At 43.2% G+C, this 14298-nt stretch overlaps 2 protein-coding genes across 2 annotated transcripts in view; one reads left to right on the top strand and one right to left on the bottom strand.

The window, feature by feature from the left end:
* Positions 1 to 1285: 1285 nt before the first annotated feature.
* LOC308188274 (uncharacterized protein) lies at positions 1286 to 12568 on the bottom strand (the record flags this gene model as incomplete). The annotated part of the gene is made up of 4 exons (XM_080577128.1): positions 1286 to 2834; positions 10605 to 10668; positions 11128 to 11510; positions 12470 to 12568. The coding sequence occupies 4 exons, from the start codon at positions 12566 to 12568 to the stop codon at positions 2799 to 2801; spliced, it is 582 nt and encodes a 193-aa protein (XP_080433254.1). The 3' UTR covers positions 1286 to 2798.
* Positions 12054 to 14298, top strand: part of ARID2 (AT-rich interaction domain 2) — a 106674-nt gene continuing 104429 nt past the window's right edge. Inside the window, exon 1 of the mRNA XM_080576672.1 lies at positions 12054 to 14159. Within this exon, the coding sequence (XP_080432798.1) occupies positions 14068 to 14159 (92 nt within the window). The 5' untranslated portion in view covers positions 12054 to 14067. The remainder of the gene's footprint in view (positions 14160 to 14298) is intronic.

The following is a 14298-nucleotide window of genomic DNA, read 5'->3' on the forward strand; positions in this document are numbered from 1 at the left end:
ATACCACAAGATGACAGTTGTACCCCACCTGCCCTGACAAAGAAATAAAAGCACAGTTGACTATTCTGCCAGGTGCACTCCTTTCAAAATGCCTGTGGAACCTGGGCTAAATGGACTAGAGGAAATATTTATCAGAAGACCCACCACCATCTCTCTTTAAACAGCAACAAGAAAGTAGTAGCAGCACCTAATTGCCTCAATATCAGGCTTCTTCAACTTCCTAATCAGCACGAACAAGAGGGGCATGCATTGTCCTGCTGTTCTTACCTGAGTGGGCTGGATAATGGAGACTTTGAGGATGGAACAGAGGAAGAAGGAACCCTGCCTTCCCCAAGCTGATTATTTCTGCCTTCTCTTGAACTGAGACACTGCTTTTCACACACTGAATCTCCTTAGGTACCTTTAAAAGGTAACGTTTTTTTTTGTCCTGTAAATTTTCAGCTGAATTAATCTTTATCTAGGTTGCAATATGGCTGCACAGCTGCTAGTGCCAAGAAGGAAGAAGAGGATGAAGGCGGATGATATCCTCCTTTTCAGAAGCAGCACCAGTTTAAGCTGTATTAAACTAATTGTTGAATAACTCACTGTTAACTGACAACTAGCAGTGGTGCCACAACTTTGCATCTGAAGAAATGAGTTTGAGTATTTAGTGTGTAACTATAAAAAGCTACTCTGATGCAGAATCAAGCTATTGTTGCTGTTCAGAAACTATACCAATTCACGAGCAGCTAACTTGGCAAATCAACTACTCTATTATATTAGTGATGCCATTATGCAAATTATTTATCAGCATCAGGGATTTGCCCAACATTACAGTTGTTCCTAAAACTAGATTGCACCCCAAAACCCACACTGGTCAAGAGGAGATTTGGATACTGCGTGTGCACGTGTTCGTGACTCAGAGGTGACCCCATGAAACAACTGCCACCTAAATTATATTATATTCCAGATTTTGAGGGAATCTGAGAAGCTTTTACCTCAAAACTTATCTAATACAAGACTTAGTAGTTGTCTGTTATATTTTTCTTCTACAACCTAAAGGCTTAAGGGACTCTAAAGTGCATAGGGTATTTTGCTCCCAATTAATTTTATGGATTGGGGTAAGCAGAGTCTTAATACATAATCTGGCACACAATTCAAGAGCTACTTCCTGTGGTAGCTAGTTTGTGGTAATGACATGTCATTTCTGCAGATTGTGTAAATTGCTGGCTCTGTCTTTATACTTCAATAAAATCTGTTTGCATAGCTCATACTTCTCCTTTCATTGCAATTAGACAGGCAGAAATTCAAACAACAAAACTTTATTGTTCATGTCTGTAAGATAAATAACCAGAGCAAAGGATAAGATGATTTTAAAACCATGTAACGATGTGCAAACCACTGCTAAGTTATACTGAAATCGCTGTGTACTTTAAAAAGTGACTGATGTGCACAGGAAGAACACAAGTATCAGCTGCTTGAAAGTTTCCCATCTCCTCTGCATACTCTCTTGTGTTCTTGTGCAAGTGATACATCACAGAACAGGAAAATGCTTCGGATGGCCAAATTCTGGTACCAAAGGCCATGAAAGTCTATATGTGTAACTGTGTGTAACATACATTCAGACAAAAGATTATATATATTTTTGTAATAACTATCTAATCCTCTCTTCCATTTCCACAAAAAAATGCTGAGAAATCCTTTTTTAGAGCTCAAAGTACATACAAAGTACTTTAAAATAGCAAACCCTTATCAAAAATTAATTGGCAACACTGTTGCAGAATATAAACTCAACTGGTGAGTTTCTTTGTAAGTTTCTATACTATTTTTGAGCAGTGAATTGGCAGCAGCTTTGTCCAATTAACTTTGACATGAACCAAGCATGATAAAGAGAACCATTTAGCAATACTTAAGTCCTGATACTTTTATCATCCATTAGACTCTGCACACAATACAGGGACTTTGGTTCTAAGAGATGATCCAACATTTTCTGAGCACTGCCACTCCAGTGCTGGAGCCCAGTTCCAACAGACTTACATGTAGACGCAAACCTCTTTAATAAGTTTGAGCTCAGGTCCTGGAAAAACCTACAGGAGCTGCTCCTGTTCTCTTACTGATACGTGGAGGGCAGCAGCCCAAAGAATGGTGCACTCAAAGGTTGGCACAGTGCTGCTTTTGATAGTTTACACTCAAAATGTGCCACCCCAGATAGCTAGCCTGCAGTACTTTTTTCTGCCACACCCAGGCACATGCACCTGCCCACTTAGTACCACCTTTTCAACTGTTAAACTTCTAATAGCTTCATTTGCAACTATAAAGCAGTGTTTTTTTTGAATTTGTATCATTTATTGCTACCCTTATTTAAGATAAGCATGCTTTACTAAAGTAATAACAAATTAACCCAAAATACATTTTGTGATTGGTGGCTTTGCTTTTCCTGGTTTTGAAAAATCTTCCTAACTTCCAATGGGCAGTGCTCTGCTGTTACAACTGATGAAAGGGCAACTCTGAAAAACTCTTCATCAGACAGGACAACCCATTTTCAAGACACCTGAACAGAAATGGAGACGTTCTAACCTGGAGAGCTATGGTCTTCAAGACAGCTTTTTAGAAGGCCAGTGACCTCACACTGTATCATTTGTGGTGAAGTTTTGTCATCTACCAGGGCAGGGGAAGATCTGTTGCAAACATCACATCCCCTCACTTTCCATGAAAACGTGTTGAAGAATACTGAAGCTGCTTAAATGGTTTGTTTGAATACTGTCTGTTTCTCTCCAGCTGGCAATGAACCACTTGCAGGGATGCAGAAGAAGTCAGCTTCACTGGCTCCTATACCGAGGAACTGTAACTTGCCACTGAAATGAGTAAGAACAAACAAAACAAAACAAAACAAAAAAGTCTTTGCTTCTGTATCTTCCCTGGGACCACAACTGCATCAAAAAGCAGACTTTTGGTTCAGGATAATTTATGAATACCTTGTGGAATATTAACAAAGATTTTTTACTAGAATAATGTTATTAACTTTAAGCCATAAAAATCTCAATTCTTTAGTAACTGTGCTTATGAAGACCATATAAACAGAACTAAAAAGCCTTCCCTCTCCCTCAACCATGGTGTTTTGTGTTTATTGTTTTTTTTTTTCTCCTTTCCTCATGTGAGAGGCATGTGAGCATAGAGTAGCCCTCTGTGTTCTAATTATATTGCTGCAAGACACATCCCAGACATTTTGCTAGGATGGGACGGGGACAGGACAAGGACTGCTTAAATAAAGCAAACCACCGCATAAAGCTCTTCTACCACTCACACCAAATTGAAATCAGTAGCACCACAATGAGGACAAAATGCTCTTAACATTATAGTCCCTAGCCATTCACCAAGCAATTTTTTTAATAATAATAAAAAAAAAAGCAATTTAAAAAAAGAGGTATCAGATAGTACTTACTAGGCTAAGCTTTGTTAGCAATGAAACCACTAGAGAATAACAAACTAAGGCAGTCCTTTGAGAATATTCCCAGGACATCCAGTTAGTTGATCAAACTGTTCCAGACAGTCTGGACTGAGATGCTGTAACCACAGTGACAGGTAGCACAGAATGTGGTGATCACAGTGCTGCATAACAAAGAGATACAGTTCAGATACTACTGAAGGTCCAGTGAATATACCCAATGCTACGCAACTGCTTCAGTTACTCATAGCCCTAAGCCTGTTTGAGGAAGTCGCCACCAAAATCACCCTTGTGAGGAACATTTTTACTACTGGGATTCCACATACAGGACTTGCTACCCTCCTTTCATATACTGATGCTGTACTTGGCAGTGTTATTCTGAGTAATTTAAATAATCTTGGAATGATCCAAGGACATCACAGGATAGCTGTCTTCTTGCGTTTGAGCCCAGTGTACAGATATTTTGCAATCACTCTGTATATTGTATATAGGGACTACAAATGCAAATGGTGCCAAATGGCTACTAGGATATGTTTGCAGGATTGAACGTCAATAGGGCTTCAGGCTCCAAGACATCTTTTAAGGAACAACTGTAGACACTGCTTTTCTGAGCTTAAAACTACCTTGGATGAAGTTTTCCAGGTCAGGTGTCTGCCTCAAGCTGGTGTGTTCAAATGGAACTTTCAACAAGGAGGAGCCAGGTACGTGCAAGAATGAAACCGGAGGAGAAAAAAACTTCCCATTTTTACTCAAGTACAGAAAAAGCCCTCATAATGTACTTGAAAAGGCCTATGATTTCTTTACTTTGAAGAAAGAATTTGAAATTTTGTGGAGGAATAGACTTTGAATCAGGGATATGCCTTTTGGGTAGTTTTCTGATTGAATATTATGATAAAGCTATAAGCTTTTGAATCTCAAGCTGCACATGCACAGAGGAAAAAAAAAAAAAAAAGCCAGAAGCTAGCAGAAGCTAGGCTTGCTGAAACTCCCGTGGAATCAGCAGTGCTGCAGACTGGACCTAGCAAAGTTACTCCCACCTGAGGCAGCAGTGGGGAGTGCAATGAAGGCTGGGGCTCCACAGTGCTCAGTGCTCCCTCTTCTGGCACCCAGGCCAGGAAGGATGGACCCATGGCGCAGAGGGCAGGGAACAGACCTCGGGGGGGAGGGGAGAGCTCGGTGGGGTTGGGAAGCTGAAGCAAATTGTTCCTGGTGGTCATACCCAAATTCTATTTCTGCCTTTACCGGGGATTTACACCGAGCACTGAGTTTCTGATGTTGAGAAGGTGGCCTCTCATGAAGTGTTTCTCATTTTCTGAGTTCCAGATTTGAGCCTCTGGAAACTAAGCTCTGAAATACCTGGCAGTATCTACAATACTTACATCGCTTTCTTTACTGCAGCTTCCAAGCACCACAATAGCCTTCCACTAGAAAAGACCTCATAATGCAGACAGGACCACAGAACGCACAAACAAGCTCACAGTGTTGCCTACGGATGAATTAAAGCTGGCTCAGAAATTATGGCTAGCACTTCTACTGCTGAACTGTCTTCACTCGTAAATAAATCTGTAAATTATATCTTTGAAACTGCACTTTGATTAAATAAAGAACAGGCCAAATTAGCAACCATTCTTGTATTGAATTCCTCTGCATCTTAACTTTCTCAACATTAAAGTGATGGTGATGCTACTACCTCCGAATTTTGGTAACTCAGTATACATGAAGCATTCACAGTCTCCTAACGATTACTCCAGAAAAGCCTGTAAGGAAAAGCAAAAAATCTCTACTCAGATAAACATTTAAACGCAATGCAGATACAGAGCTATACCTCCCTTTTTAAAATACTTCTCAGACAGAAGGACCCTACATAAAGAAGTATGATTACACAGTTACAGACTATCACAATACGCACACATGATGTCACACGTGGAAAACTCAAGTAATGAGCATGGAATTTTTCACCCCTAATTTTCATGTTTATATGTTAATGTTTGTATGCAATTATGCATAATCTTAATGTTCACTTGCAGATAGAAACTATCAGATTTTCATTTACAGTCAAGAACTCTTTGGCATGTGAAAAAAAAATAATCAAGTGTCACTGTGTTTTCTTCTAGAAATAAAGAAATTGATCTGATATGAACTTGCCTCCAGGCAGTTACCCAAACTTCAAAAATTATCACAAAAACATCTTTGAAAGCTTTGTTAGCGTATTTTGGCAAAAGGACAGGCTTCCTTAGGACAATACTTAAACGATGTTGGGAAACTTGCACTATCAAATACGTACCGTAATTTTTGTATAGTACTGCAAACGTAGCACGGACACCTGGATTAAGGACACAGCTCCATTTTCCTAAGTGCTAAGCACAACTAATTCACAGGGAACACAATGGAGGCTCTAATAACTTGGAAGCCTCTGAAAGAAAAACTAGCACCCACATTATTTAATTTTCCTAACACAAAGTGATGAATGAGCCCAGATTTATTAAAATGTAGGTAGCAGATCAATAGCAGAACTATTCTAAGGGTTTTGCTTACAGACACTTACTACACTTTTATTGTCTTTTAAATTTAGCTAAACTTGTAGCATTAAAAGATAAATAAATCTATTTTGACTTTGACTTATTTTGACTAACACTAGAGTAACTTGATGATGGATGAAATGACACTGGAAGAAGTTTCATTCTGAGAAGCCATACTGTAAACTCTGGGGGTACCAAAAACTTACCCAGCGCTGCTGTTTACACAGTTAGGGAACACACCACAAACAGTCCCTGGTGCAGCACATGACTTACGTCACTGGACGTTTGTGTTCTAGAAACTGAAATCAAATACTTAAAACTATAAAGAAAGCCTTAAGATTACAAATCAAGTGTGAGCATGTGCAGTACTATGTATCCCTGAATCAACCAAAGACAGAAACAAACTCTGCATTAACTACATCTAAGGAAATGTATCTGCAGTAGAAGTCACCTGTCACAATGTTGAAAGAATGCCAGAGTGGTGTTTGCCCCCCCCAAAACTATCATTTTTTTCCCTCACTCCCTTACTTGAGCACACATTTTCTATGATTACCCTTTTTCCTTCTTCAGCGGGACTGAAAAAATTCTTCCAGCTTCTGTACTGTTCTGTGACACATGCAAGGGAGTCTCAGAGAGGGAAGAGACCTTTCCTCAGCGTGCAGTTTCCCAACCCTGCAGACAAGCTAGATAAGGACAAGACTAAGCAGATTAGTTCATGTAACGCATTTTGACACTGCTACTACCCCTAATATCTGAAGACTTAGCTCAGAACCTGACTCTCCCAGCTCTGCACATAAGTTGCTCTTGGTATCTCTGGAAACCACAACATTAAAAATTGGCGGAACGTATAGGATGATAGATATACACTCTACTACTTTTACTTTTTCCTAACTGTCTTTGATTATCCTTCATTAGCAGCAAGATTCTAGGTGAGACAGATCATATGTTAAGGTTCAAAATTCAGAAATAGTAGCAGCTCAGCATAATTAACATTTTTTGTAATATCTGGAGAAGAACAGTCATAGATTCCCCTAACAGCTTTGAATACTATCATATTACTGCAAGTGACAGGAACTGATACTTGACTACATTTGATAGTCCATTATATGTAAACAACCTCAAAAACTGTTTCTCTCTAGCTTTTTTTTTTTTTTCCAGTTATATTAGACACAACTGCAGTTAAATGGCTTTAGTCCAATGTTTTAAGTGCAATTTTCAAGTCAGGTGTCCCATCAGCATTTGACCAATGCGTTGAGATTTTTTTTTTTAAGTTAAGCTGAACATAGCACTACTTCCTTGTGTCTGAGCAACGCAACATTCAATACGATGCTGATCACCTATCAGTAGTCCGTAAGAGCAAGTCTATAGTAAGTAGATCACCAACAGACAGACTGAGAACCATAGCTAAACAGCAAATTTTCTCCTTCAGAAGTGCATCTGGGGGTATTAGTTTTTTTTCCATGACTTTTAAGTAATTGGCAATTCCAATAGGTTAGTTACTTACAGTGTTGTTTAACTGGTATTTCTTTCATCGACTACTTAAGTTCTCAGTAAAGTTTTTCCAGCATGTATTATAATGAAATACATACATTGTCACATGTATTGTCTGTTCACATATTTACAGTTGCTCAAACTACTTCCCTTTTCATTTATGTCTATATAAAAGTTAACTAAGGCAACTGCTTACTTGGAGAAATTTCCCCATATTTTTAGCTACCATTTGCTGCCATTTGAATTGGTAAAATACAAAGATGAGACAGTGCTATGTGATGAGCAAATATTGCTGAGAGATCTGAAATACTGAAAACTCTCACACTAGTAGCATTTCATCATTTAAGACTTCTAAAAACATTATGAAGTTATTAGGCTTGCTTTTGCTTTATGTTAACTAGACCTCCCCCACCAATGTGTGATACCATCATTCTTGCTCTACAAAAGCCCTTAAAGTTTGAGCCAAATTTAACCTGATAGTTTCCGTATTTCAGAGCACAGTTCCTTTTTAACATTCAGAAGAACTCTCTCAGTTTTGCATCTCAATCAAACTTTCACACATGCAACCAGAAACATGAATCACACTAGTGCTATTTCAGGAAACAAGTACAGCTACGGTGGCAGGGGAAGTGTGCCATCCACCAGATCACACAAACATACAGGTAATCACAAGGTAATGCTGGAAATAGGTCGTTCACTAAGTGCAAATACCTTTTTTGTTGTTGTTGCTTTTAAAAAGCATGCACAAGTTTGCCTGTCAGGACATTCGTGACTTCTGCATTGCAGACCAATGTTTCTCAGAACCTCCGAATATTTTCCACCACTCAGGCCCTAATCTGCATTATAGGTATGATAACTTGAGAAATGCAGCACATATTTTTGGCCTGATAAGTGTAAGAAAAGGATATGAATTAGCTAAACTTTCTAAACTTACTGCTGAAGTATTGCCAAGCCCAAGTGTTCAGAACACATAAGTCAGGACCTACAAAAGAACTATGATTTCAAAAGCACTGCAGTTTTGAAAGCAAGTGGGAGTGCGTTCACGTATTTATTTTTACTTCTCCTTCAGTTGCATTTAGGGTTTTCCTGCTTCATGTTTCATACTACATTGCACAATTGAAGAACTCTCAACTCTGAAGTGTTTTTAATTTGGGACTTACATGATCATAAAATTCACTGATTCCAACAGCAGGACCTTTGTGAAGTACAGCAAATACTGGGAAATTACAATAGTTATAGATAGTATTTAAGGAAGTATTTAATCAATTTACTTGATTATTTACAACAGTATTTATGGAGCCCATTTTTCCAACTGTTATTTTTCAGTTACTACTACTCAGGAAATAAAAGATGAGGAAGGCATACAACACATTCATAAATTTATGAAGGAAGTGTCATTCAAAGAATGAACTTAAGAAGTTGTTTTTTCAATGTAAAATCATTATTTATTATTATTTTTTAAGATTATCTAAAACAAACCAGCAAGAGTAGTTAAATTCCACTAACTGCAGTGGAAATTTTGTGCAAGTGTGCAGAAGTATCCTGTAATATTGTACATTCACTTTCCTGTCTTTGCTGTAATGCTTAGCATTTAATTTCATGCATTAAAGATCTTTAATTTATGACTTAATACAGTACCATTACTGTACTAGCCACTTATAATCTATACAAAGTAGGAGCATCTTTATACCAGCTTGCACACCCAAATGAAATAAATAATTTTAGAATATTATTTGGTAAGAAGAGGTAGGACTAATACCTGTCTGAGTAAATGCCCCTTGTTAAAAGATGCATTTATCACAGCAAGCTGAGCAAACAGTGAAACCTAACATACACAGTTAGCCTAACGTATGCAGTTAAATTCAACACTTTAACATTTGTTATTAAAACTGGTTGAGATGAATGTCACTGAAATTTACCACTGGTTTTCTGACCCTTTCTCCTCTACCAGGTGTTCACCAGTAATTCTTGTGTTTATTTTCAGACTGCACCTTCATTATACATGACTGTCTGCAGTCTTCAGGGGATTTACTCTCTCCTCTCGTCCATTTAATAGGATGCATTTTCTAAAAAAACATATATATACACACACCAGTGCAAGCACGCAAACAAAATACGTTAATTTCTGTTTCTAAGGATTTACAGTTTACTATTTAATGTAAGTAGCATTCAGCTAGTGATACTAGTTACTCTAATCAAAATGTAATGTTGCCACAATTCAACAGCAGCACAGCAGAAATGAAAATGGAAATGAGAAAGAATATTTCACCCACCAGAAAGCAAATGCAGTTAGTGGGCAACTGACAAGAACAATTGTGGCCTGCTCTGGATAGTAGCAGTTGGGCAGACAGGTAATAAGCACAGAATTTAATATTAAAGATTCAGGGAAAAAAAAGCTTGAGACTGCAACATGGGATACAGCTATTAGAATACAAAAATTGTTGACACAGTTGTACTTAAAAAAACAACACCCCCCCCCCCCCCCCCCCCCCAAAAAAAAAGAAACAACACACAACCACCGCTACTGAACAGTGACAATTCAATTACTGGCTCTGTACTGTCTGCAACTATGCTGATTCCACACGTAATATTTACACACCAAAATTCATTGTATATATTAACTTTCATAAACAGTTTATAATAACACAGATTTTATTTTACAATTAAATGACTTCAAAATGCATTGACAGGTACTATACAGGGATCAATAAATAGATTAAAAAAAAGCAGCAGGATTTTTTTTATCTTTTTACATACATTTCATCCTCGAGCCTTTAATATGCAACAAGCTATAATTCTGATTCTTAAATACTAATATAATATTGGTACGTTAATAATTATCACTTCAACAATGAAATAGGTTAACACTTTTATTTAGGCATCATTAAAACGCATGCAATATTAAATCAGGTAAATCAGGAAAAAAAAAGCCGTAATTCATAAACCCTTTCTCTGCCTCAAAGGAGAGGGGAGCCCCCATCACCACAAAAACAGCCAAACAGGTGGTATAATACAAATATAGCTTCGCAGCCATATCGTATGGGATCTCCATCTATTCCAGGTACACGCTAAAGAAGCAAGCTACAGAAAGGCAGACATCGTTAATGTAAAACAGCAATTATTACCAAGCTGGCATCACAAGATCAGAGTCCAATACAGACATTTTGTACCTTGGTGCTGGATAGTGTTACTTGAAGCATCAGCCTAATAGCCGGTTTATTCATAAGGCACGCACTAAAATGAAACAAACAGTAATTAAGTGCTGACAGTGACCTAGTTAGCTACACGAGGAGCCAGCTCGTCCTGTCATTCAGTACAGGTTCGCCAGAATCCCACAGGCACGGTCCCCTCCGCCCGGGCTGCGCGGCCAACAGCGCCTCTCGCCCGGGCAGCCCCGGCCTCCCCCGCCGGGCCGTGCCGGGCCGCGCCGGGCCGCCGGCCGCTCCCGCAGCCCCCGGAGCCCTCGGATGGGGGCGAGCTGGGCCCCGGAGCCGGGGCGGGCAGCGCCGAGGCCGCCGCCTGCCTTCTTTTCCCTTCCCTTCCCTTCTCTACCCCTCCCTTCCCCTCCCCTCCCCCGCGCCGCAGCTCCGGCGGCTCGGCGCTGGGCTGAGGCAGCCGCTGACTCGCTGGCTGCTCGCGTCCCCCCTCACCTCCCTCTCCTCCCTCCCTCCCTGCCTGCCCCCCCGCGCACACTTTGTAGAAAAGTCTCCTCTCGGCGGCGGGAGGGCGGTGAAATCCTCCGCTCTCCTCCCTCCGCGCCGTAACGCGAACGAAGCCGCCGCCTTCTGTTCCTCAGCCTTGGCCAAGTCGGCGTTTTGTTGACAGGCTCTGCCGGGCACAAAATGGGGCTGCTGCCGCTTCCATGGGCGCCGCCATTTTGTGAGGAGCCGCCGCCGCGCTGCCTGCAGCCGGAGCCGCAGCCTCAGCCTCAGCCGGCGGCGGCCCCGGGCGCGGCGGAGCGGCGGCGGCCGGGGTCTGTGTAATGGTTGAATAAAGTGACCCCCTCCAGGGAATCCCCAGCTGACGGTTACGTAAGGGACCGTGCGCAATTGCCGAGCATGGAAACCCACCTCGCCCTGCTACGCAACTCGCCTGTCCTCCCCTCTCTGCCACCCACTCCCCTCGCGCGGGGCGAGGAGAGCCACTCACCTCTGCCGCCCGCCCCTCGCCGAGGGGAGACCCCCCGCTCGGGAGGAATTCGGAGGCGAGATTAAAAACCACCGCCCTCTCCCGCGGAGGAAGGTTTAGCTGCGTGTGCCTGAAAGAGCGATTTGGACCCCTCAATCGCTTGTTTGTTTTAAGCCTCTCCCGTTCACATTATCCTGGCTTTGGGAGCCTATTGCTGAAATAGCAGAAACTCAAAGTGTCGCAGGCAGGAGCCTGCTGCAGGTCTCGTTTAAGTCCGGGGGACGGGGGGGGCACCCAAGGCTACAGTGAATAGACACTGCACGTCTTACATTGAAATTGACGCACCACCAGCCCATCCACACAGAGAGGGCAATTGTCAATATTTACTGATTGGAAACTGAGGGATTTCTTTTCTACCCCCCCTGCCCCCCCCCCATAAGTGTGACCCAAGGACAAATCTTACCAACCATCTTGCTCTATTTCTGTCTTTTTATATTCAAGCTGAACCAGCATTCAAGTCAAAAAGAAAAACAAAAAATCCTCAAAAAAATGTTTTATTTCCTGAAGTTAGTTAGTCCATGGAATAGAAAGGAATTATAGTTCTCCCTTAAGTGCTCACTTGGGGCCATAATGTGCCATTGATTTCAAAACAGAGCTCTTTACTGACTTTAACGAGGAGTTCTGCTTAAAGAAAACTAAAGGCCCAATCTGGCCTTGAATTTCAGTGTACTGCTTGTGAGGGACCAACATTCCTTCAGCACCCCTTAAACTGGGACAAGCGCTCACCTGAAGCTCTGTTTACTTGTAGGGAAGGACAAACGCCCGCCTGGACCCCCACCGCTTTACCTGGGGAGCAGATTTTAGACAGAAGGCACCGCTGGCTGCGCAGGCCCCTTCTCGCTCCCACCTGCTCCGCAGGTGTGACCGCAGTGCAGGTACTCTCCTGGGCTCCCAGGCGCTGGATACACGTGATGAGGAAAATATTTACAAATACTGCACACGCCATATGCAAAGGGGAGAGCGGGCTGCCGCTTTTGGCTACCGCCAGTCCAGGGTGAGGGCCTCGGCCTTTCTCCTTCAACAATTTTACGCTGTATGTCCTGTTTAGTGATATACAGAAACATATATGTGGCTTAGATCGAGTAGAGCAGTCCTAAAGCTCTTTGCTTACAGGGCAGAGTGTCTCTGAGAGAGAAAAAAAAAAATATTTATGGAGCGAGGCAGAGTTCAGGCCCCTGCTGGCAAACCTCCCCGGGGCACCCCTGCTGGGGAAGGCGCCCCGTGCTCCTCGTTGGGGAAGTTTGGAGCCCCTCACGGCCCGAAACGAGGGGCTCCCGCCGCCCTTGCCGCACAGCGCCTCCCCGCCCCCACCCCGCGCTATCCGGGGAGATTTCCTGTCCTTGGAAACACCTCGGGCTGGGGGACTCCAAAGTTTTTCAAAAGTCAAAATCCGCCAGTGCCCCCTTCCGTTGTTGTTTTCTCTCCCCTTGAACTCGAGGCGCTCGGCGTTAGCCCGATTAAAAAAAAAAAAAAAAAAAAAAAAAAAAAAAAAAAAAAAACCGGCCCCGCTCCGCGAGCCCACCTCTGCTGCCCTCCCCCCGGAGCAGCGAGCGGGGAGAGGCCGCCGTGGCGAGCCCGGCGCGGAGGGCGCATTTCCCCGGCCCCCAGCCCTGGAACAACCGGTAGTAGCCGTTTTTTTCCTCCCCTCTTCTCCCTCTCCCTCGCCTCTTTCCGCCCGGCTTTGTGTGAAGTTTGCGGCACATTGCAGATGAGCCCTTAGCGGCGAGAGGAGCCTATTGTTCCCCGCCAGGAACTGCTTGCTGGGGCTGCGCTGGCTTTTGCCTTCGGAGCTGCCTCGTGCAGTACCGGGACCGGCCTCCGGGGCCCGCTGTGTTGCGCTCTCGTCCAGGCAGAAGCACGGCGGCCTCAGATCTTTTTGTCTGAGAGAGAAGAGAAGTGAATCCTGCTGCCGCCGCCACCGCCGCCGCCGCCGTAGCCGTACAGTGTGTGTGTGTGTGAGAGAGCGAGCGAGGGAGCGAGCGAGGGAGAGGGAGATCGCATGGAGCCGCGGCTGTAACACACACACACTGTCAATACCTCACTCCGGCTCCCCCCCCACCCCACCACAACAGTAACCCAATTCATTGTGTGATCCAGCAGCACCATGTTGAGTCTCATGTGCAGGCTGGATCGGTTGGGTTTGTGGTGCTGAGAGAGGCAGCAGCAGCGGGAGGAGGAATTACTGAGAGGTGCCCCTCTCCCTCCCTGTCTCTTTGCCTGTGTGTTGTGTGGAGACAGGACTCGCAATTACCACACTCTCTGGGCTCCCTTATTCCTTTTAAACTTTTTTTTAAACAAGCCCCTCTCCATGGCTGATCCCCGGCCGAGCACGGGCACCTGGGTCTCTTAAAGACAAGGAGGAGCCGGGGATTGTTGTTGTTGTTGTCGGCCGTTTTTTTTTTTAAATTGGATTTTTTTTTTAAGAGGACCTTTTTTATTACAAAAATGGCAAATTCGACGGGTAAAAACCACGCAGACCAGCGGAGAAAGGGACTCGCTTTCCTGGACGAGCTGCGGCAGTTTCACCACAGCAGAGGGTGAGGAAAATGGGGAGATGGAACGGGAGGGGGGGAGGCTTTTAAACCGACCAGATCCAACTTCCAGCCCCTTCCCTGAAGGACACGGCAGCCCCAGCGAGGGGAGAAAAGGGGGCAGAGCTGACAAGTTGTGGTGTTT

Source organism: Anser brachyrhynchus (assembly GCF_964034855.1).
Source record: "Anser brachyrhynchus genome assembly, chromosome: 1".
In the NCBI taxonomy this organism is placed as follows: domain Eukaryota; kingdom Metazoa; phylum Chordata; class Aves; order Anseriformes; family Anatidae; genus Anser; species Anser brachyrhynchus.